We start from the raw sequence: 25,148 nt of genomic DNA on the forward strand, positions 1-25,148 counted from the left end.
CACAAAAATATGGGAAGTGACATTTGCAGCTGGTGACCCCATAGTGAACTCTGTGCATGCTCACAGATGTCAAAAGAAAATCAGAAATTGAAATATTGTATTGTATGGTAAAAAAGCAAGTAATTTCCATGAATTGTTGTTCTGGTGGAAATGGGGGCAGTGATATTCAGTTAAGGATTAGTACAGGAAGCAGGGAAGAAAATTCAAGGTTGGATGGATCAAGTGAAGCTTTTTCCAGGTTCTCTCAGTACCAGTTGTAAAGGAAATGGCTGATGGTGAACCCAAGCTGCTTCTGTACTAAAAAGGATCGCTGAAACAACTTCCATGAAAGTAAGATAACTTAAGGCCATGTTGCTAGGCAAAATTAATTTTTAACTCCAGAGCTTAAAATGCTTGGGATGCACTTTGAGCTACTTTGAAATTTTGATCCATGGATGGAGGCTGCTGGAGAAGTCGGAGGAGTTGTTCTGGTCTATCATAAACTGGCTGCAGCTTTGCATTTAATCGCTGAAGATCTATTAAGTCTGTTTCCCTACCTGCAGAGCTTGTAGAATGTTTCTGCTTTATCTGTGTGAAATATAAGAGCTTGGCATGCTGTTGTAAGCAAGGGAAAGGCTTCTGCAGAGGTGAAATCAGCACAGTGTTTAGTAAAGCATTCAGAAGGCTAAAATTCATGGATGTGGCTGAGAAGTTTATAGACCTTGAGCACCACACTTCCCAGAAGTCATTCCTGTGGAAAACAAGTTAGCCCTTGGTATTTGTGCTGGGTGATCTATCAGCCAGAAGGTGATTAAGTGAAGATGGAGTTCCCCAATAACTGAGGTTCATAGGTAACATAATGGTAACGTTAGGAAAAAGGAAAAAATTAAAAATTGAAGCATTACATGGAAGTGATGGGAAGAGGGATTGAATGTAAGAAGGTGTCTGAAGCTTTGGGGTTTTGCCTTTATTTATTTATGGGTTTTGAGTAGTTGAGAGATCCCTTTCCTCCCTTAATTCACGTATTTCCTATCAGAATCTCTAGAGAAACAGAGTGATCAAAACCAAGGACTAAATGTTGCATCAAAGCTACAATGAGACTTTTCATTTCGTTATACCATGGTAGTTGGATTAGTAATGATAGCTTTTGCTAGTTCATTCATTTATCTAACCCAGTAGGATCTTAAAAGAATATTTCCTGTGCTATTTAAGCATTTTGTTTACATGTGTTCTTTTCTTTGGTTCTGTGCCAAATTCTTAGATGCCAAAGAGCATAAATAGAATTATTTTCTGTATTTAGTTACATAATTGTTTTAAAGAGGGCAAAGAAATATAAATCTGTGAACTTGTGTCAGGATAAATTTCTTCTAAAAAAATACTATTTTGCAATTGATAGGAGAAGAAGCTACTTTTCCTCTTTGTACAGGTGTTGCTGGGAAATGGCTGTGTAGGATCCCTAATTATTCCCACTTCACAGGCAACAAGATGCTTGGCTTGACTTTTCCAATCAGGAAAATTACTTCAAAAAGATAGGACCATACGTTTTTGCCTGTGGCAGGGACTCATTCTTGGTTTTTCTGTAGCTATTTGCTGGTGGTTTGTAGACTCTGCTTACATGGTTACTCTTAAAAACCACTTCCTCTGCTCTTCCTCACTGTCCACCACATATCCTCTCCCTCCTAGGACCAAGGCTGTGATTTCCCCATGGTTCACCACAAGGTAATTGAAGGATTGGGGATATGGAGAAAGATGCTGCCACTGGCCTTTTCTTCAGCTGCTGTATGACTGCTTCCTGAAATGATACTTCCTAATATCCTGCTGTATCCTAACTGCTTTCACCTGCACTAACATACAAGTTAAGAATTCTGGTAATGCTAGACAAATTCATATGATGCAGATAACTTGTGTTAAGGCTAACAGCATTATATTTTGCTTTTTATTATAATTTCTAAGCATCTAAGACAGTTAAGTCTATGATACAAATGACAGCTCTAGTCTTTAAAAACTTTCAGACGCATGGCTCAGTCCAAAACTGATTTAAGTTTTTGGCAGCAGTGGCACTGACTTTGGATCTGAGCCTTTTTCTTAACACCAAGCATGTTAGCTCTTTATGGTTTTGATCAGGTAAAATATAAACTTGAAAAAGTGACAATATAAGAGATGTTTGTTTTCTTCTTGGAACGCTGTTGCAGTTTGGAAGCTGACTAATTAGTTCAAAGATGCCTTCTAGACGTGTACTGGTGACCATTTTTAATGGCAGTTGCTGAATGCTGCCCAGGAGGTTGTTGGATCTGATTTGTAGTAGCTTAAAAAGATGGATTCCTGCATGTGTGGATGTCTGTCTGCTTCCCCCTAACAGCTCTTCTGGAAGTAGTGGCCAGAGATCAACCAAGCAGATCATCTCATGATCGATCTCTCCTCTTTCTTCTCCTTCGTAAAACTAATGTCTGAAAACTGAGCATAATTTAAATAATTGATTTAGATGATCTGCACTGACAAATACACAATTAAAAATCTGGCCTGGTTTTTTGGAAGGACTAACTAAAGAGGATATTCTTTGAGAAGTACGTTTCTAAAATGTCTTGTTTTGAATATTCAACTGCCCTCTGATAATTCATCCAAAAGAATTCCCTACAGGCAACTTACAATTTCTTGTCTCCACTGGCAGAGTTACTTGCAGTGGATAAACTATAATGATATACATGTCCAATGCTTAAACAGTTTGTGCAGTTAAATTATATTGCTAAATATAATATACCCTATAAGGTTTCAAATTTTCTGTTTCCACTATTTTACACATTTTGCCTGTGCTTTCTTAATCTAGTGTAATATAATGAACTTCTGGGTTGGGTGCTGTAGGTTTTGTTTGACATATCAGATAAATGCTTTAATTTTAGTGCTGCTCTTCTACCAATTTCTGTACTTCCTACTGTGAAGAAACATGTCTTGGTCCACATGGCTCTCAGGAAACCTCTGTGCACAAAGCTGTGTATTAGAAATGACAACAAAAAGAAGTTGTGACTTGGAAAATAGACTGAGGCTTGCTGCTTGTGCAGCAGGAAAGTACAAAACTCATTAAGTAGTTAATGAGCTTGGTGGTTTTAAATGTGGGGGAGAAATGGCTGTGTTTTATTGAGGCTGGAAGGAGAGAGGAAGGTGACTTTGTAAGAAATATTCAAATATTCTGAAATCCTGGTTTTCCCCTCTCTCTCTTGGTGGGGGTGAAGCTGTAACAGTAAGAAAATTACTAACTTTGCTATCTCATATTGGAAAATGTAGATAGGAAAAGACATGAAACTTTGAAAAATGCCTCACACAAATCACAGTGCCAGAAAGACCAGGACTTGGTTGTGTAAAGGACCAAGTGTGTGCATGGGTTCATTCTTCTGTGTGGGTACCTGAACTCAAGAGTGTGTGTGCAAAAGTCCTCAGTGGGATTTGGATGCCAGGGTGCTGTGGTTAATTTGAGCTGGTGGGTACTGTCATTTAATCTTTCTCGTGGAAGCTGCAGTGCTTGGGCTGAGTGAGGGTTCTGGGGATCAGGGCAGCATCGTGTTCCTTCAAGTGTCCTCGCACCAGCTACCTCAGTTTGAGCATATTTCTTCCTTAACACCCATGGCATTAAAATAGCTCCTAACCTGAGGACAGGTACTCTGTTTTCTGGCTGTGATGGATGGTGTTGGTGGTACAGGTCTCGCATGAGTCAGGCATGAGTCACAGAGCCTCCTGCAAAGATGCAGCCTGTGACATGCATGCTGAGAACAGAACGCTTTTGCACAGCGCAGCCCCTACTTCCCAGGATTAAATGCCAAGGATGAGACTGCGGTTTTGGTTGCCACCTATGCTAGGGATGTGATGGGGAGAGAGCGGGGCATAATGGATGTGTTTCCCAGGTGATGGCTACATACAAAGGGATCCAAATCATTTGGGTCCCAGCTCAGCTGTAGAGAGTTGTTGAAAAACACCTGTGAGCAGCATTCCCTGGGCTGCCCTGCTCCACCTGCCAGCCAAGGTGTGCTGGTGCCTTTCCAGTGCCTACAGCACTTGTCATGAGCTGCACCCTGGTGTCAGCAGGCAGTGGCAGTGACATACTTTGTGTTTCAGAATAGCAAAAAATTTCTTCGCTTTATATAAAAATAAAAGCTGTGTGAAGCAGCTGAGTAAGGTGTAATCCTGGTAGTGTAAAGTTAGCAGGAGAGACAGAGGCTGCATTTGTTCTCCTGGACTCTCACGTGAGGAGAGAATGAGACTACAATCAATATGGGGCTCAGTGCTTGAGTATTGCCTGGCTTCCGAAGGCACAGAGTTCAGTTGACTTCTGTCATGAGCTATGCCTGTGTAAAAATGTGGCTTGCAACAGGATTTTTTGGGTATTCTGTGGTCATAGTCAAAAGCAGATTTTTGAGAGATTCAGTGTGCTGCCCTGGGTCTTAAGTATGGTTTTCCATTTGGTACCCCTGTGGGAGCTGAGTGACTCTGAAAGATAGTACCTGGAGTATACTTAATATCATAACAAATTTTAGCAGTTTAATTCTATTTAAATAGTTTTAACTCGCTCTTCTGAGCTGCTGACTTGCACTAGTTTTCTCAGGCATCAAGTGTATTGGATTTTTTTTAGTTTATTTTAAATAAACTGCTATTGTATAACTTTGATTATGAGAGTGGAGAGCATAAGAAAAACACCCAATATCATGAGGAGGGTGACTAATGTTGGCAGCACTGGTGATGCTGATAGACATTAGAAGATAAAAGAGAGCAGATGGTGTTTCATGATTTTTTGAGTGCTTTGCTTATCTTTGCATCTCTAATGTAGTCCTTTGAAGAGCATTACCTGAATTTAAACCTTTCCTTCTCTCAAAAAAAAAAAAAAAGTGAGACTAATCATAGTGTTTTCAAAGCAGAGACACTGTTATGGTCACATCTGGTACCTAGAGTGCCTCTGCACTTGTGGAAACATTTGCACTTGGAAGGCACTGCTTTGTCTCAGCAGTGAGCATTTTATTTTTGACTTTTCTCTCCAAAGCTTCCCAAAGAAAACAGAAATCACAAGTAAACATGGCATGCCCTTGACTTCAAACCCATGGCAATCCTCTGGGATTATTTTGCTTTGTAGAAGTGCAAAGCACATCACATGTCCAAGTGAACCTCAAGAGGCAGTCTGGGCAATGGAGAGGTTGTCCAGAGAAGGGACTGGGAGCTGGCTCCTGCTGTGCAGTTTATAAAGAACAAGCATCAGAGGGCCTTCTTTTTTCTTGTGCACTTTACAAGCTTCGAATTAGGCTCTTTCTCAGCAGTTATGTGGTGTTGGGAGACAACGAGTAGCTACACAGTCTAATAATTGATGGGAAAGGACAGAAATGTCATCAGAGATGTGCTGGTACATCTCTGCTATTCCCAATCTGGCAAATGCAGAGTTAAATCTGTCACTGACGGTACGAAAAGCTCGAACAGATTCTGTGTGTATCATGGGAGGATGTGGTAGATGTCTGAAGAAAGATTATATTTAGAAGGTAGACAGATATTGGTGAAGCTCTCTGAGGAACTTCATCCCAAATGTCAACAAAGCTTTTATAGTAAAAAAAAAAAAAAAATTTGAGAAAGTTTTTCAGAATATGCTATAGTGGTGGAAGAACCGCATTGCAAGAATCGGTGTGGGTATAGACATATCAATAATAGACAGACTGGTTTTCATTATCCCAGTATGTACCCCTACTACAGCAAAACTTTGCAGTGGAAACTTAGTCTGGAATTTCTGCAGAGTGAGTTCACTCAGCATTTTTGTGTGCAGGTAGCTCAGGGTACAGCTGCAGTACAGCTGAGTTACAGGTTGAGAGTTGCAGGTTCAGCTCGGGGGGGCAGGAGCCCGAGCCCCAGGCAAGAGGCCGTGGAGTGCTGACCCTTTGCAGAACAAAGGGCACAGGGACCTGTGGCCCAGCCAGGGGACCGGACACCCAGGGACACAGCAGGAGCTGGTGATTCCAGACTTTCCCACCCTTACACTGTGAGGATGTGAAAGCCCAGGGGCTCCTTGGTTCTGGGTCCCTCCTTGAGGAACCAGCTTGAGGTGTTACTCAGTTATTGCACCATGATTAAGGTACTTAAAAGATGGAGACATTTGAGGCTGTGCTGTGGGAATCCTGGGGTCCAGCTGGTGAGAAAACATGTTCTGACTGTGTGAGTGTGGGGGGTATAGCTGTGAAGGGGCCCCAGTCCCAGCTCAGGTGGTGTGAGAGTGTCGGACAGGGAAGTGTCCTTAACAAGCTCAGCAGCTGAAGTTAATTACTTTTAAGTTCCTATGTAGAAAGACAACTTCTAACTGCTGTTAATTAAATATGGGCTTTTGAACAGTGTCAGATTGACCTGACTAAAGCAATGTATTATCAGAGGAAATAAAATGTTGTTTTATTTGAACTGGAAAGCTCTTCAGTATTTTCATGAGTACTCTTCCTGTGCTGGGACACTTAAACACCCACTGGATAGTTTACTGAGATTTCAAGTCTTTGAGTCAGTTAAAATGCAGCATTGATGTGGTGAAGCCACAGCATCAATGTTCCCCAAGGTGTAGTGCTGAGTGGTGTTACAGGTTTGGTCAGCAGTGCTTTTTAGTAGTTTTCAACTACTGGGCCAGCATGCTGGAGTTGCACTGACAACCATCCAGCAATGAGCAGGGCTTGGAGCAAGGCAGGTAGTCCTTTGGAGATGTAGAGGAGAGAAGTTCCATCACTTCCAAAAGTCTGGCACCTTGGGCCAGGACATTTTCCCATATTAGAGGAGACCATTTCTTACAACAGGTCAGTGCTGACTGGGCTTGGACTGCTCTTTCACAAGGTGAAAAGCACAGTGAGATGAGGATGGTGAGGCCCTCACTGAGGGGCCATTCAGCAGAGGAGCTGGGACTTTGGGGGGCAGCAACACATGGCTGCTGGGTTTGCAGTTAGTAATCCTGAAGTGCAAAACAAAAAATAAAAAAAATCTAAAGCAGAAGGGTAGACAAAATGTATTTCAGGCAGAAAAGCAATGCCACCTGAGACATGAGCTCAGCTGATCTGTGAGTGTTGTCAGCTGTGGGCTGCCCCTTGCTGCCATGAGCTCAGGTCTCAGTCTGTTGTCTTACAGCAAAATGTATTGCTCATCTGTAGCATGTCTAAAAGTAGGTTGTTTTCTGTGCCAGAAAGGTATTTATTTTAGGCAGGCAAGGAAAGGAGGAGTGAACACTTCCTTTAGGGTAGCTGCAGACACTTGTCCTGTGGAAGGAAATTGAGTAGTGTTTTCAAGATAGGAGTGCTGCCAAATTATCCACTTAGCCTGCTGCATCCAGTTTTTGTGGTATTACAAGCTTTTGTAGGCTCAGTCCCAGCCAGGGAAGAAGCTATCCCCTTCCTTTGTGGGGAGAGCTGTACATAAAGATCTGTACCTTTGGCTTGAATGAAGCACATCTCTTGAACTGAAGTTAACCAGCTACCTGGAAATTGGTGCTCCAAAAGATACAAATAGTCTTGATAGATAAGCAATCCATTGTTGATAGATAAGCGATCAATTATGGGGTCTACAGTCTGCTCTGGTATACACCTGCCGAATATGTGGTTCTAGATACCCCATATGTGATATCTGGTGTATATTTTAAGGAAGTGATGTGTCAAGGAGTGGTACAGCCTTGATGTAGTGCTTACATATCTGTCAAGTTTGTAAGATACATATCCAGTGTGTCTGGGCTCTAACCTCTGTATCAAATGGTTCCCTTATTGGTGTGAGAAGTTAGAAGGGAGAGTTGTTCTTTTAGTCCCTGTGGTGAAGCCTCTCACATTGTCTGCGTGATTGACAGGTGCTTTGACATTTTATGAGAGAGGAAATTGATGGGCTAGCTGGTGGGTGGACATAAATTTACATCAGTTTTAGGCTGTTAGTTTTTGCTAACAGTGTACTTTGCCCTGGTGGTTATTTGTGGGGAGCCCATTTTAAGCTACAGTAGGAAGCTGTATTACTTTGTAGTTAGTATTAAAAAAGGTCATCTGTAAAATGGAATAAAATGAAGCTATTACAGAAATAATTAAGAAACAGTTAATTGAAACTGAAAGAGATGTAAAGAAGGAACTGTGAATGTAATCTAGTGTGGGCTGGGATGCAGGAGAAAGTGCCCACAGTCCATCAAAAGTCAATGCTTCCTCCCCACAACCTGCAGCTCTTCTCAGTGGCTTTGTCATTCTCATAACACATGTAGAGCCTTTTTCAGAATATTTTGAGGGAATTATCTTCTCTTCCCCTCAATGCAGTACAGTGCATTCCTTTTTTACTCTAGGTTTCCATAGTGTTGAACAAGCTAGCCCGTGGTTTTTCTACAGGAAAGGAGGGCTGGGCTGTGGTACAGGACTAGTTCTCTCACTGATCCTATCACTGGGAATGAGCCAGCAGTGACCTGCTGGCCACCCATGCAATTTAAAAATCACATTTCGAAAGCTGTTATTCTGGTTCATAACAAATATCCAGGAATTACCCAGCACTGGGTTGAAAAACTCAGATTCTGACCATAATGTATTTTCTGTAAAGTTACAAAGTCCTTGCCGAAGTGCCGGGCCTGACCCACAAACTCCTTCCCTGTGTTTGTAATGCTGAAGCCTGAATTATTCATAGAGTGGGGACTCTGAGCAAACTGCAGAAGCCAGCACACTTCAGGTGATTAATGAAAAGTCTGAGCTGGTGCTTTACGATGAAGATGAGTCATTAATATAACAGGCATGCTCACAAGCACAGGAGAGTGTTTGTGTGGGAGGGTGCAGGAGCCATCTCTCCTTAGGCTGCTAGCAGAGTTGAGCCAGAGCAACAGGGCTGGTTACAGCTCAGTGCTCCCTGGTGCTTAATTTTAGCTCCTAAAATAAGAGAGACTCATCTCCTCCTGGAGTGTGATGAATATTACCATGAAAACAATCACATGTGCTTCAGTGGGATTAACAGGTTCAAGTGCAGTAGGGTATTGGTGCCCTTGGGACCAAAGCCCTACACCTCTGAAGAGGGTAGTGGCAGCGCTGCCTTCAATGAGCTGAGTGTGTCCCCAGCCAATATTTGCAAGGCACTTAGCTTTGAAGGGGAACAGAGTAATTAAAATTTATTTTATAAGCCCCCAAGACGTACCTGTGTTCTGTGCATACAGATTATGCAGTTTGTGGGGTTCACAGCCCTATCTTCTGTCTGTTTATATTACTTCTGTCTTCTTCTCTTGTTAGTTTAGAAGGCAGATCAATTTTTAATTGAAGGGATTTTTGGTTTTCTCTGAGGAAAATGGTGGGCAAATGGTGATACATTGTATTCACATAAAGGAAGCAGTATTAGATTTGAAACCCATTAAACCATCACAGAAGGAAAAAGAATCCTTTCTTCCTGACTGCTAAATATTTAACAGGCCACTGAATTATCAAAGGTCCCTTTAGGATTTTAAAATGACAAGATAGGAGCGAGTTTAAATTCCCTAACATTTGCATTTGTGACAGCAAGAATGTGAGAAGCAATGTCAAGTGCTTGAAGTCCTCCCACTTGTGCAGTGATCACTGAGTCATTTTACTGATAGAAGCCAATTCAGAATATTTTACCCCTTCTATAAATGCTGAACCAAACTCAGCTGGGAAATGGGAGCATCACCCACACAACACAAAGCACTAGAGCATTTTTTTCTCTGCACAGGATAATCAGCAGCAGTATAAAAAAAATGAAGTGCTGAAGGGATTCTGCTTCTGCAGTGAATAGTCACTGGGGGAATGTTGTCTCCTAAGTTTGGTTTGACTTAAATCTTGGTTTCCACAGGGTTGTTGGAACTAGTGTTAAGAACACATTTTGCTTGAATACTGTCTCTTTATATGGGAATCTTAATTCTCTTATTGGAGTGAGGGTACAGTAGAAGAGCTCACTTGTCACTGATAAAATTTGGGAGACTACAGGTGGATACATGCTGAGTCTGTCTTGCTGGATGAAAGTGGTTTGCATCAAATTCCCAAGATGTCCTACCTTAACCATATTAAGTAGTTTGGGGTTTTGGCAGTTGAAGCACTTTGGGTTTCTGAGGGTTGTTCTTGATTCTCTACCGTGTTACTGTTAAACCTATGTAAAAGCTTTGACTTCTGTGGAACTACTTGTTTAAGTGTATGCTTGAAAATCTTTTGCTGAAGCAAATGAATGAATTTAGTGAATTAAAAATATTAAACTTAAATGTTTAAAAATAATTCAAGTTGAAGTATATCAGCTTTTAAGCTTTCAGTAGTAATGTTATTTTAAGCTTCACTTATCCGATTGCTTATATCTATGTCATGGTTTAAGTCCAGCTGGCAACTAAGTACCATGCAGCCACACGATATGGTTTACATATGTTGTTGTTGCAAAGAATATGTTGAACTTCTTTTCTGCAATAATCTATTCAGAAAAATGCTTCTGAATACTTGAGGCACTAGTTATTCTTCTGTAAATAGCTTTTTGAAGCTGCTAGATGGTCCAGAGCGTATCCTGGCAGAAGTGGCTTAGGTAAATGTAGCCCACTAAGCATCTACACTTTGCATATTTGTTTGAAATGTTACAGGTATGGGAAAGAGGTCAGTAACATTAGAGCAGTCAACTGTTGCTTTTTCCAATGCCATTGCCTTTCTTGGATAATTCCAGGAAGATGAGCAACTAAACCAAAAAGCAAGGACCAGTTGGTTTGTTGCCTGCTTGTACAGAAATGATACACATGTATAAGAGAATCACTGCTGCTTTCACTGCCATGTTTCCTCATTGAATCTGCTTGTTGAACAATGCTCGTTATGGAACAGTAAACACATCATTTGGCTTTATGCTAAACCACTACAAAAATTATCATACTTTAATGAGAGCCATTGCAATACCCCTATGTTGTGAATGCACAAATACCTGTCAGATAATTGAAACAAAATTATTTGGAGGTAGTTATTAGAAGATGGTTATACAGTATAATGCTGAATTTCATTTAGTTTGTTCATGTCAAAGTACATTTACTCTTAGCCTTGTATTCCACAGAAGTATTTTCTAGTGTGGGCCATTTCTAAAATGGCATTTACACATAGACTCACCAGCTTAGTGCCTAACTGATACTGCTTGAGTGTTTACAAACACTGGGGCATCCAGCTGTGGCAGTCTTGCAAGTGAGTTGTGTTCAGATCTGCGTGGGTGATTCTCAAGATGTGGCTCTGATTCTTACCCAAATGTTCATCAGGCAGCACATGTAGAGAAACATCTTTATGGCTGGTAGCAGATAGGATTTTGTGTTCTTTTTGAACTACAGGGAGGCATATCGTAAGTACACATCTTTTTCTGAAGCATGGACTCATCCTGCCAGCCTTTTTGTTTCATCCTCAGCTCTGAAAATACAAAAGAGCAGCATTTAGGTTCTCATTATGATGGAGAAAATGTTGTATTGCTTCAGGCAGTGTACTGTTGTTCAGGAACTGCAAATGTGGCTTGTAGGAGAAAGAACTGTACCAACTGTAATTAATTTGCTACATGTGTTCTCTCTCTCACTCCTTCTCTGTTTTAACTGATCATTCTTGTCTCTCATAAAATAAGCTTTGTTGGTAATCAGTCTCATTGACATGACATACATGAAATTATTCTTCCTCAGCTTCATCTGAGCTTCCATAAATCACGTGTAGCTGACTGTTATGCCATGAATTTGAAGAAAAGTGGTTTGGTTTTTCCTATTAATCCCTAAAGTAGACAGTGTAATGAGTGCAGTTACTAAGCAGTATTTCACTCAAAATGTCCTGGCAGAAGAGTGGTTTTACCTGCTATTCTGGCTGTCGGGAACAGAATAAATGCTTTTATCTCACCTACTTTTTTTGTGTGCTACCTCTATGGTGTGTATACATCATTTTTTCCTCTGATATGCTTAAATATAAATAGGGTGAAGGCTGGAGTATGATTAGAATCCCCTCTCTCAAATCAGAATAGTAGATGTGAAAAGTGATATTTCCCTTTTGTTTCTAGTGGCTGTGGGACTGACTGCTTCCTGTGAATTCTGGCAGTTTATGGTGATAACTTCACTGTGACTTAAATGCATTCCAGGGGCAGCCCCTGCTTAGCTGGTAACATTTGGAGAGCTACTGTGATTAATAATAAGAAAGGACCAGAGGGAAAGTGTCATTTTAACAATTCTAATAACTAACATTCAATGCTTTGATCCTTTAAAAGCAGCTCTGCATTTTAATGTCAAATGGTTTAACAGAGTTTATTAATAGAAGGCTCCTTCTGGTAAAAACAGTGCAGCAACAGTTCCCCTTTGAAGCTTCATCTGTAGCTGAGATCATCATCTGCTCACACTGGTTCAGGTAGTTTTTGGACTTTTGGTACCACTGGGGCTTGCCCTCCTTTTCCTTCTCAACAACATGGTGAGCAGCATCTCTGCCCCGCTTGACTGTTCCAAACACCAAGCAGCCACATCCCAACTCTAACAAGTGGTACGTTGTCTACAGTTCTCATAAATGAGCACCAGAGGCTTTGCTCCACAGGTTTTGCCTCACTGTGTTGTGTGGACAGAAGGAGCTGGGTTAGCCCAGAGAAGAATGAAATGAGTCAGGGTAATGCTTTCTCTAGTACCAAACCTTTGTTACTTTAAGACTTTTAAGTGGCTTTTCCCATACATCTGTTGGGAATGATTTGGGGAGAGCTGAACCTGCCTAAAACAGAGGTGCAACTTGGGTGACTCCTCAAAGGCCGTCCAAACTTACACTCTTTATGACTTCTTATGTGTGAAGTAGTAGTGAAGATTTTTCTGGTGTCCACCCCTTTTGGGACAGCAGCAGATACCTGAAAAGGGGGTCACAAACCCAGGCTGCTCTCAGACATACAGGTGTAAGTACCCAAATGGCTTAGTGAGGAGTAGAGTTACACCAGGCTTATATTGACAAAAATAGAGCAGAATTTGGCCTGGGAAACTGTTTCTTTGAAATCTACTCTCAGGCAGTGTAGAGGATGGCAGACTTCAGTCTGCTGCTTACTTGCATCTAAGCCAGAAGTGAAAAGAAAAGATAACAATAGCACTGCTGGGGGAGGAGGGAAAGAAAACACAGATACTCAAGTATTGCATATTTCAGCACTGGTCTTTAAAGAGTCTCCTTGCCTACTACACCTTAGTAAGTAGACTTTATTAAGTAATTCTTTCCACGTAATCAAAAGGAGTTATTTCAATTTTCTATGGAAGAGGAAGAAGCTGAAGAGATGTACATGATGTTTGTGTTTCGTGACACTGGTCTGTGAAACAACCTTTCCCGATTCAAGTGAAAGCTCTGAATAGCTGTGTACTTGCTTCTAGATGAGGATTGTCACTGCAGGAATATAAATTTTAAAATGCAGGCTCTCTAGTCTTTTGTAGTGTCTAATCTGCTGCTGAATAGATCACAGTTGCAGGAAATACTCCTGAAACCATTATAGTTCAAATAATTGTTGTGAGTGGGTTTTTTTCAAAGCAAGTGGTGGTTTACTCCATAGAAGAAATATATTTTAAAATTCCCCAGCTGGGTAAAGTGCTGTAATAGGTTGGAATTGAAGGAATGCTTTAGAGAGATGCTCACTGATAATAATTGAAGGGTAACCACTTCACTCAAAGCATGTCCTGTCAGTTAATTCCAGCCTTTGAAGGTGACATCCTGCCACTAGATCACCCATGAGCCCATAGCTCAGTGTGCTGGACAGTATACAAGCAAATGAGTCAATGCTGATTGCAGTAGCTTGTCTGCTCATACTCCAGGGAAAAGCAAAAGGGAGAAAAGCATGCCCTCTTCCTGCTACCTGCAGAGAGATCTTCCCCTTTATTGAAGAACTTCCTTGGGAGTGAGTGAAGTTGCTTCATTGCTTTGTGACTACAGTCACAGGAGATAGGGTACAGAACTGGAAGGTGTGCTCTCTCTGGGCCCATGTGTAATGCAGTGGGAACTCCCACTGTTCATGATGGCTAGGGGGTGGCTGGGCCTGCAGTTCTGTGTAGAGGACTTTGTCTAAGAGTAGGAGAAGTAGCTATGGTTTAGAGGTTGCTGTCTTAGATAATACAGCATTGAATGAACTGCTTGTGTAACTGGAGATTTTTTTTAGAGGAAATTTATTTTTCTTCTTTAATTTTAATTTTGTCTTAGGAAAGAGAATATGTACTCATGGAGTCTATACAATAACTTCTGGAGTTTATCTGTACTAAAAATGTACTTAACATTGAAATGTGGTTATGATATTCAAACTGTTTTAAATAAAGTATGGTAAAATAACATTGCAGTTTTGGCTGGGACTATGCTGTTTAAAATAATCTTTACTGACCTAGTAGAGCCAAATCTGACTAAGATTGCTCATTTCTATGCTGACTTCCAAGTTGATGTGTACCATTCTTCTAGTTAATGTGATTTGTAAAGGTCATGTGTTGTTATGTTCTAGTTTTATTTAATGAAGGTAAAGTTCAAATGTCGTCCTTGGGGTACCATTCTTGGTGATGGGCTCACACAGAATGGAGAATCCTTCCATTACAGAAAGGGGACAGATGGGTTTAGCTAACAACCATAGCATCTAACAGCTTCCTTCATTTTCTTCTCTGTTCTAGGATGTGATCATTCCTGCTGCTCTCCTTTGGGATCACCCAACATCCCCAACCAAGTGTATAGTGTAGACTGAATTCTGTATTCAGGAGAAGGCCCCTTAGGGCTGGATAGGCCTTTTTAATACATGAGAGAATGGCTTCCCCTTTTTTTGCACTAATGTGACATTTTGTGCTTATGTTATTTTTTGACTTCGTAATTCTTTTCGGTGCGCTGTTTGCCCATCATCTTTGATATGGTGAGTGCCTAAGTGACACTTACATGTTTTCCTATTGAGGGGCATGTTATTTATTTCAGTCACTCATTCAGTTTTGTCAAGGTGTCTTTGAGTTATGTAGTAAAAATAATAAAAATAAACTCAGGCTGTTTATTGTTCCTTCTTACTCCATAAGATCAAGCAAACAGTTCAGTGCAGTCCTTGCTCCTTCTTCCAAATCCTCATTGAAATTAGTGCTGTTATGACTGAAGATTTCTGTGGAACTGCAGTCTGAAATTTCAGTTTTGAGAATGTAAATCACAAAGTTGATAGTGGAAATTGTTTGAACAGATCTATTACTATAAAAAATTATTACCTTGTTCGGGAGAATGTCAAGAGGCAGATCTGTGGCCACATCTCTGATGCGACATCGAGTTAGCATCCCACTATTTTGCAATTAGAAGTAACTTCAATCTTTCCAAATTATGTGCTCTAGTTTTTCTTTCCCTACCCATGGAGTTTTCAATGTGACCATGGATTTGGGAAGCAGAAAAGGATGAAGCTGGAAGGGCTGTGTGTCCTAGATGCGTTTACACGCGTTGCTGATGTCACATTGACTCAGCCCCTAGGCAGCCTCTTACTTTAAGTCACCTGGAATTGATGCACATCTCCATCATGTGTAGAACTCAAATGAACTTCTGGTCTGGCCTGGGCAATGAGCAGGTTCTCCATGTAATTCTCATTTATCAACAATACCAACATTCCAGTGGCTCTAATTAGGTACTTTACCAGCCTGGTTAGTGCAAACATGAATTGAGTTTCAGAAAATTTGATTTCTCACAGAAATGTTCCTGTTTTACTCTGAAGGAGTCTCATCTGTACAAGTAATACTGAGGAATTTTAGAGGAAGGAAAGAAAAAATGTACACAATCTATGTTGTACTGAAATTTGTTTTTCAAGGAATTTACAACAATTTGCAGATTGTTGTAAACAGAAATTATTTCCAGCTACTTGTAGACACCAAGATGGACTTGTGGTTACAGGTTACCACACACACTTCATTCCTCTCTCTGTAAGCCTCGGTTGTTTTCCTTTTCACTTTTGTCATTGCCAACTGAAAGGCATAAAAATGCAAATCAAAATGCAGCCTGTAGCACTTGCAGGCACAGTTTTAGCCTTTCATTGGGATTGTGCTTTTGCTGATATTTGTTCGTTTAATTAAATGTCTCTTCTTCATTTCAGCTCTCCATTTGAGGAGAAGGAGGGAGATAGTCTCATTTCATTATTGGTACTCTAAATGAGTTGTGCACTGGAACAGCTAGTTTTCTTCACACATAATGCTTTCTCATCGTTTCCTTCACTTAGGTGTTCAGCTTAGAGATAATTGAAACAGTTTACTTTATTTCTAGCTAGTGCACAGATTCATTTCTGTGTCTCTGGAGTAGGACAACTGGACTGATGATGATGCTTTGTCATTTACTGCTGAGTCTTGGAGGCGCTGACTATTGCCATATATGAGTGAGCAGGAGCTTTAAAAAGCATTCTAAGCTGACCTGGCCACTTAGTTATAACTGTATAACTCAGTTCCATGAATATAACACCTTAGGACTAGGAAAGTAAATTAATTGAGGCTGTTTTAGCATATCTTTGTTTTGCCTCTTGTTGGAATTCTTTGTTCAAGGGTTTCTCTCCAATCCAGATGAGTTGGGCTCTATGGTCAAAATATCTGTAAAAAATTAGTTACCAAACTGGGAAGACAATTATTTGTTCACTTCAGTCCAGCATCCAGCCCCTGGGCATCCTGGTGGAGTATATTTTGGAGAAGAAGGAATACAAATTATTTTCTTTTCAAAGTGGAGTTTTAAGCCCATAAATGCAGCAAATTGTTATTCAGCTTTGTAGCAGGAGGCAGATTTGTACAGGAACAATAACAGCTGCCCTGGAGGTATAAAAAAGGAATCCCAAAATTTTACTTTAAGCTCCACCATATAATGACTGACAGCTCCTGACAAAAGCTCTCACAGGGTGGGTAATACCAAAATGAAATGGGCTTAATCAGACTGGAGGGACATAGAGTTACCAGTTTTAAGGGTTTAAGGCAGCCCTGCCAAGTTACAGGTTTGGGATGCGGTAACAGGCATGAAGCCAATAGCTTTAGGGATAAACAATTTTATCCCTAAATAAATTAAGACAGATTACCAGTGCAATTATCCAGACTGTAACAGCAGCAAATTCAATAATTCACTAATACTGAGCTAGAATTAACATCTGGGCTCACAAAGATGTACATGCCCATCGCTGTCAGGAGGGCGTTACTCTATCAGTATGTGGTAATTCTTCAAGATAATAATGCTTTTGGATGTATATTTTATTATTTTGAGCTCCTGCAGGTACCAACTGGTGTGTATGCACAACAGGTTGGGCTATGTTAAAATTGCTTTGCATGGAACATTTTGTTGGGGTCTCAAAGGGCTTTCCTGAAGATTACCTTGTAAACCAGCTTTTTCCCTATTCTAGTTCACTGCTTTTTCCATAATGCCTCTTGTCTTGGTTCGTAGCTTTTTTGATTCACAGTTTTAATTTGATTAATTTACACAGATTTAATTTAATCAAATTTAATTGGTTCACAGTTTTACATTATAAAACACTCCATAACAGACTGGCAAGTGATGTAGAGTGACCAGTGCTCATTGAGTTATAATAATGTATTTTGCTGAAATTAACTATGACTTTTCAAGTTACAATAATCTTCTAGGTGTTTTAGGCAAGCCTCACCTTATTTATTGTGGGCAGTAGGGCTTTCAGCTAGAGAAAAGGTCCTCCCACAATATCTGCATGAGAAATTCCATAGAGGTCTACAGAACTGACAGAAAAATCAGCAACTGTGAAAGAACATGAATATGAGTTTTGGGGGGAATTTATCAATGAGTATAAACACCTGGTGCGGGTGGAAGTAAAGGAGATTGAGCCATACTCTTCAGTAGTGCCCAGTGAAATGGCAGGAAGCAGTGGGCACTAATTTAAATGCAGGAAACTCCACTTAAATGTAAGAAAAAGGTTTTTCACTGTGTAGTTAGTTGAACACTGGATGAGGTTCTCCAGCCAGGTGGTGGAGTCTCCATCTGTGGGAGTGGTTAAAACCCAATCAGGCATGGCCCTGAGCAACCTGCTCAAGGTGGACAATTTCTGGAGGTTGCTTCTGACCTCTGTGGTTCGTGGCTTCCAGGGTGATTGCCTCTTGCCAGTATAAGTGTTCTAAGAGCTGACAGTTTGGTAGCCTGGTTTATTTATCTCAGGATGTGGAATCACTCCAGAAGGAATTAGTCTCCAGTAATCATGAGAATTATGCATGACTGTAAGACTCCATCAGTGTTCATAATGGAGAGAAAAAACATATTACTAACCAGAGAGATGGCAAAGTATAGCATTTAGATCAGCCACTAAATTACAATTACAGTGGTTCCTTTTGAAGTTTCTCTAGTCTCTGACTTGGGATAAATTGCCTTCTTTCTAGTGGCAATAACTTGGCCTTCCAGCGCATGTCACCAAGGGGACAGAATGCATACTCCTGAAAGTGACTATTTCACTGCCTGGTGCTGACGTAGGAGCAGTAGCAGGAGTGGACCACTTGGTCTGTTTTTCATGGGTAGAGGATATTAAACAGTCTGCTCCCTTCCACCAAGAGTGTTACAAGGTGGGAAAGAGAGTGAAGGGAAAGACTGGAGTGCAATTTTCATCAAAAACACTGAAATAAGAAAAACCTATTTGGTGGCATTTTCCTGGTGAAAGAAATAGTCCTGAAGTTTTGTCAAGTACTCTATATTTTAACTGGGCCAGTTCTTCAGGAAGAGTTTTCAATTAGTGTGATTACTATTTTTTTGCAAAAGTGGGTAATTTCACACTGTTGTGCACAGACCTTAGCGGAATTCATTCCCATAGTAAAAGAGAAGGGATCAACATTTTGGAGCCATCGCAGCAGTTCTGCTTCATGCTTTTGTATGCCGGTTATTTCTTACCTGTTCCTTGAGGCAGTAGTGGCACCCAGGGTCATGCAAATGTGTCACTTCACAATGATGGGACACCATCTCCTCTTTGTTTCTAAAAGTTGCTTGGCAAAATGAGGGCACAGCACCTCATGGAAGAGAGGGTATACACCTTGTAACGTACCTGCATATTCCTGGGAAAAGTGTGGGTGGGCTTGCCAGTTTGCCTGGTGGCTCATGGGCCTTGTGCAGGTGTGATAGGCACATGCCTTTGCCAAGGCAGGCAGAAGTGCTGGTAGCACAAAGTGACCACTCCTGTTAATGCATGGGAATGGCAGTGTGGTCTACACTGCTTGGGGTAGCGCAGAAACTTTTTCTGTAATGTGGGGTCTGAAGGCACAAGAGACTCTGGAGTCAAAATACAAGTCTTACCCAGAGTGACCATGCTTCAAACCAATATAGAGGTGAGCATTCATTTTTTCTTAAGGGAATCCTCAGGGGATGAGCAGATGTCCTCACCTCACTGTTCTTCTAACACCTTGTTTATTGGGTAAGTTGTAATTTTCCCTTTTTAAATTGTTTTCCCAGCAAGAGTTCATGGTCCCCAGTTAAAAACTGGCTTCATCTCTGAGAAACGTTAGTTGAGCTTTTCAGATCATCTAATTAAAAAAAATCTTTTCCCTCTGGAAGTACCCTTCAGTGTGGTTGAGAGAGGTTGCAGCTTTTAGAGAAAAATGTGTCTTCTATACCAAGACAAGAATTGGTCTTTTGGGTGGTTTTCCTCTTCCATAACTGAATTAGGATATGGAATTATAGATTATGACTATGTAAAATTGTATTTCTTTGGTTTAAAGGAGGTAAATTATGATTTAAAGTTTACCTTAGATGGCTCTGTGCTACTGGGGGTGGTGGTTTGCTTTTGTGATACCCTTACTTTGGGGGGACTGTAGATCAGAAGCAGAGCATGCCACCATTTAAAATGAGGTGGTCACCTTTGCTATGCATTTATATGTAACAGATAACCTTGAGTAATGTCATCCTCATCTGAACTGCAGTGACATCAGCATGAAAGGTGGTGTTTGTGTTACTGTTTGCTGCTGGGCAAAGGTGATAAACCTTTCCCAGGCAAAGAGTTCCCTTGGAGATTTGGTACGGCTTATGATTTACTTCCTTTGGAAAAATAATGGTGTTGTGCTTGATGTTGTATTTTTCTAGTGCTGCCGATTGTTTTGTTTGAAGCTGTACAGAAATCTCCATCCTGAACTTGCTGAAGGGATTTGGGAAGATGGTAAATTCAGTCTTTTAAGCCTTGTGTCTCACTAATCCTGATGGACAGTCCAGATCCATTGCAGAGGTTCCTAACAAACAAACAGCATGTGAACTTTGAAGTTCTTATTTGAAATTCGGCTGGCAAGTCTTTTTCCTTGTTGTTACTAATGGTCCTGGCAGTTTCACTTGCCATCTGTTTTCTTGCTACAGATAACATTAAGCTGCACGCTTGCTTTCTTGTGCATCCTCAAGCCTGACTTAGGGCACAGTTTTACTTGATGTACTGATCGTTAGCTGAAGCTGTTCCTTAATGATTGGGAGAAGCAGAAATTAAATTATATTTTGGATTAAGCAAGAGAGCAGGTGATGGGAGCTTTAGGTCCTTAGAGCTGATCTCTTAGATCAAGGAGACAGTAACAGCTGTCAAATTTGCATCACACACTCTCTTTGGCTATTTCAATCAAAGCTGGTAAGGATTGGTGCTACTTCTCATAAAAGGAAGTAGGCATAAATGCTCTTAAAAATTTGTTTAGAAGCTAAGGTGAATACTGAAGTCAAGTAATCTGAGGAACTCAAGTGTTTCAATAAGATGAGGCAGAACTGTAACTGGGCCTAGTCTTTCTCATAATTCCATGCTGGAAAAAATACCTGTCATATTGAACACCTCAAATTTTTAGCAGTTCTGGAAGACACAGGTGTCTATTAGATACCTAAATAAAGGCATTTGCAAGCTTATTCATCAGTGTCCGATGGCTTTTTGGAATTTGTCCATGTTGTCTATGCCACAGAGCAGCACAGGGTGTTGATGCAGAGCCGGCACATGCATGGAGGGAACTTGGCAGAACAGTTAGGCCCTGTCTCCACACAGACTGTGCTGTTTACTTCCAAAGGAAAAAGCATATCGGGCCCCACTGAGAAGCAGTAGGATCAGATATCTCTCCACACTGGACCTTTTAAAGTCTGAAATAAGAGGTGAAGAGAAGAATCCATATTATGGATATAAATTCTGCGCATCATAAACTTCAATGCTGAGGGTCAAAAGTGTGTACCTACATATGTATAGAAAGGTGATGGATCCAAGGAAGAACAGGGTTAGTGTCTGGCAGATGAAATCACATTTTCTGCTTGGGGTGGTGCAGAAAGTGAGGAACAGAGTGTTATGACTAAGGTCACCTGGTTAAACCACAGAGGAAGCCAATATGTGGCAAATGGAGAAGCACAATAAATACTGTGTGATGGTAAAGAGGGTTTAATGCCACCTGTTTTGCATATTATATTATATTTTGCATTAAGCTTTCAGAGGTGAATTTCAGGTTTAGCTTCTCTTGTCCTTATTTTTTCTGTATCCTAAATTTAATTTAGTGCCCCTATATTATAATTTGTAGATTTGAAGAATTATCTCATTAGTCTGGTTTATGACTTGCTTAATTTTGTATTTCTGTCTATGCTACCAGCCTGCAGGTAGGGTTTTTAAAATGAATTTCTTCCTGAGTGTCTGTAATTGGTTTTTAGTGCATTTCTGTCTAGATCGACACCTGTTATAAATCAGCATGGTCACAATAGTTCCACTGAGACACTCCTCCTGTTTTCATATCAATTTTCTTGCAGTTCAGGATGAACTCAGCAGCCTCTGCTCTGGCAGTACTCATGTTTCTTCTCTCTGAACTTCTGTAGTAACAACTACAAAGGGGATTGGCCCAACTGAAATGTGGGTTTTTTCCTTTGTTTCATTTGGTACACAGTAGCCGTAGTTCTAAGACAATAATAATTTTCCTTTAATAATCTTATTCAACAAGTTATTCCTCACAACACTGCAACCTTGTTAATTCCAAGAGACTCTTTATAAAATTGCTGTATAAAATAGAAGTGCTTCTATACTACAGAAAAAGCAAGAAGCTGGGGAAAAGGTATCATACCATGTATCGTACACCAGTAGTGCATAGAGTAACATACTGGTTGACATAAGAAAGCATGTAAAGGTATGACCCATTAAAGGAAAAAAGCATTTTCCAATACAGTTAGGTTCTAAAGCTGGGGGGGAAAAAAAAAAATCAGCATGTTTTCCCTTTTTTGCAGTGTATTGTGAAAAAGGTAAAACTTGCAAATAAAGGTTTATGAGAGGATGGATGCACCTATGACATTAAAAAATAGATAATTGAATTACTGTTTTATTTGTGTGTCTTGATACTATTCAATATTGGCCTGTTTTTACAGGCACTTTTGCATACCTGTGACTGTGTTCCCCAAGACAGTTAAATAGGAATTAATGTGATGCTTAAACAGTTTGTGTGGAACTTTGTTTCCTGGATGTGTTTCTTAAGGCACAAAATCCCCTTGTTTTGGTATGCTTCGTGACTCGACAAAAGCATTTCTGTGGGGTTAAAATATCTTCCAAACATATTCAGCAAGGTGGTGGTGGTGGTACTGTTCTTGTATTCAGATTGACTTCTTGGCCTGTCCATGGCAAGAGAAAAATGGAATCTCAGCTATTCAAAAAGATGACAGTAGTCATTCCCATGGATATCCCTGTGAAACATGGAGAAGATCTCACTGTAGCTAATGTCCCCTCCCTCTCCATGACCCCTGGCAACATCCCACAACCAAAGGACAGGCCGAGAAGTCAAGCACTGATGGGGAGGAAAGTCACGCTGTGGTGGAAATGATGAGACAAGCAGTCACTGTCACTTTTCTTTCCCTGTTTTAAATGTAGAATGAAGAAGGTTTCCTGCAGGAGGGAATGGTGAATAATACAGATGTTCCTGTGGATCCTGAGAACGAGGCTTACGAAATGCCTCCAGAGGTAAATCTATTGTGGTGTTTGTTGTGAATGCATGTGAGAGAAGGGCACAGGAGGAGCCTGCATGCTCCAGTTACATGAGCCTGACTCAGGCTGATGCTGGGAGCTGCAAGGGCACAGCAGAAATGTGGCCTCTTTGTCCAAGATCTGCCAGAGGTATAGTGCTGGGAATCAGAAATTAATTGCTTTTTTGATAGTAAGGAAGTTAAATGGGAAAACAGTGTGTGTTTCAAAACACTTGTGCCTGCGTTTCTGAGTAATCCACAGTAAATTTTTATCTTTAATATGCTTAATAGGGAGTGCAGGACAAACTGCATCTTCATAGATTATTTTAATAGCTTGGACATTCACCAATGCATCATGCTTTGTGAAACATGATCTTAAGTTAATGCAATTATGGGAGTAAATTATTTTGTTGGTTTTTATGAACCAGCTATCTAAAATATTACTACAATGTCTGGTGTGATGCATTGGTAGATGGAGTAGCAGTTTTATGGTAGCACAGTTAATTAGACTGAAAATGAGAGGTATAAAAAATTTAGGCCATGATCCAGTAAAAGACTTAAAGGCTTGCATGTACTTTCTTGAATATCACTGAAATTATGGATGCTGGTCATGTGTCCACAGTTAAACACTCCTTTAAATGATTTACTGACTCATATGAGGATCTGCAGCACCTGGTGTGCTGTTCAGCCCAGAGGTAGTCCTCCTTCCTCTCCAAGTGAATTGTCATGGGTGGCCTCAGGAGTTTCTGGCAGCATCAGCTGAATGATGTGTTAATTGCTGTAAAAGTCTAATTCTCCTCTAAGTACCGTGACTTGTAAGGTACAGAATCTGGAAAATGTGACAAAACACAAGTAAATGTCATATCCTGATCACATGAGAATCTGTATTTGGGCACTGAGTCCACCAGGAGTAGAATAAATAAAGAAAACAGGATATCTTTATCTAAAATACCAGTAGTGTTGATTTCTGCTCTCCCTCAATAGGAAGAGTATCAAGACTATGAACCTGAAGCATGAGAGTCCTTTCCTTCCTTTCTATCACCTGAAATCTACTAACTACTAAAGACATCCCGTCCTGTACAAGTGCTGAGTTCCAATGTGCCCAGTCGTTAAATTTTTTTACAGTTTTTACGGTGTATTTTGAAGTCTTCCATCAGCAATGATTGGAGTATCTGTGACTGCATCCACCTTGTTTCAGCATTTCCCTCCTGCTGAAATGAAAGCCGGTTGGCAGAGTCATTGTTGTGCTGTGGATATTGTGGCTTCAAGTTTAAAAGTTAAAAAAGAAAATATTAAGTAAAAACACCTAAGTGTCTACTGCTTATTTCTAATTCTGTACATGTTTTGTTGATAGGCTGTCAGTAATTTGATATTGTTTATGATACAGTTTTCATTTGTTTCCTATGACTATTCTTTCTGTGCAGAGATTACTTATTGTGAGAGCTTTATATATATGTGTATGTATTATACATATAAAAAAAAGTAACTGAGCATGAACTATGCACCTATAAATATTAGCTGTTGAAATTTTATTGTTTTGTGATGTGTTTTATTAACTTGTGCCTGTAAATAATGGTGTTCAACTGAAGCAAATAAAATGTAACCCATTAAAAATGAATTTCTAAATTAGTGATGATTTCTAATGCCACCTTTCCCTTCCAAAAGTCCCTGTTGAAGCATTCAAGCTGTGTTGCTTCTTTTGAAGGAACTGGAGGAACAAAACCAGCAAATGTAAGCCCAGTCTGTACAAAAAACATGGTGAAGAATGAGAAAATTGGGGCTGCTACATCAGCTGGGCACAGCTTTGCTGACAAGATAGATTCGTTTGCAGGGCTAATAAACTTGCTGTTGTAAGGACAACCTGAAAGTGAATGAAGCCATTAATAATGGGCTGCAGCAAATTATCAGGAAGTCATGAGGCCCTTTGAAGAATTACTGTTCCAAGGCTGTTAAAGTGCTGGGATATACAGCGATGGCTTAGTTGCAATGAATTTGTCCTGTATAAAGTCCCATTTTGCAGAAGCACAGTCTACTGTCTGTTTTTAGACATGTGCTGCCTGGATATTTTTCCATATAGTAAGAAGATTTAAATGTGAGATGCTTTTACTTCTACGATGTTTTATTATTTGTTATTTTGGATCTAGTGTTGCCTCTAACCTGAAGTGGCTTTGTGTTTTAAGATTCTCTGGTCTCGAGTAGGATTTTGAGCTTGACTTGTGCTCCTGTTTTCAGTGTTCTAGGTAACAGGTAAATATCATTGTCTGGTTTTGGAAGAGACTTAGGCACAACCGCATAATGTGTGTTACTGGTATGCTCAAAAAGAGACCCAGATCCATGGAGGATGAACTCTCC

General features: G+C 40.4%; 1 protein-coding gene across 3 annotated transcripts in view; it reads left to right on the forward strand.

The window, feature by feature from the left end:
* Positions 1–24,414, forward strand: part of SNCA (synuclein alpha) — a 63,657-nt gene extending 39,243 nt beyond the window's left edge. For 2 of the 3 annotated variants that reach the window (XM_032109817.1, XM_032109819.1), the window contains exons 5-7: positions 1,663–1,698; positions 22,705–22,794; positions 23,781–24,414. In XM_032109817.1, the coding sequence (XP_031965708.1) occupies positions 1,663–1,698; positions 22,705–22,794; positions 23,781–23,813 (159 nt within the window). In that variant the 3' untranslated portion in view covers positions 23,814–24,414. The remainder of the gene's footprint in view (positions 1–1,662; positions 1,699–22,704; positions 22,795–23,780) is intronic. The other variant, XM_032109820.1, reaches the window with a different exon arrangement.
* The last annotated feature ends 734 nt before the right edge of the window (positions 24,415–25,148 follow it).

Source organism: Corvus moneduloides, chromosome 5 (assembly GCF_009650955.1).
Source record: "Corvus moneduloides isolate bCorMon1 chromosome 5, bCorMon1.pri, whole genome shotgun sequence".
NCBI classification, from domain to species: Eukaryota; Metazoa; Chordata; class Aves; order Passeriformes; family Corvidae; genus Corvus; species Corvus moneduloides.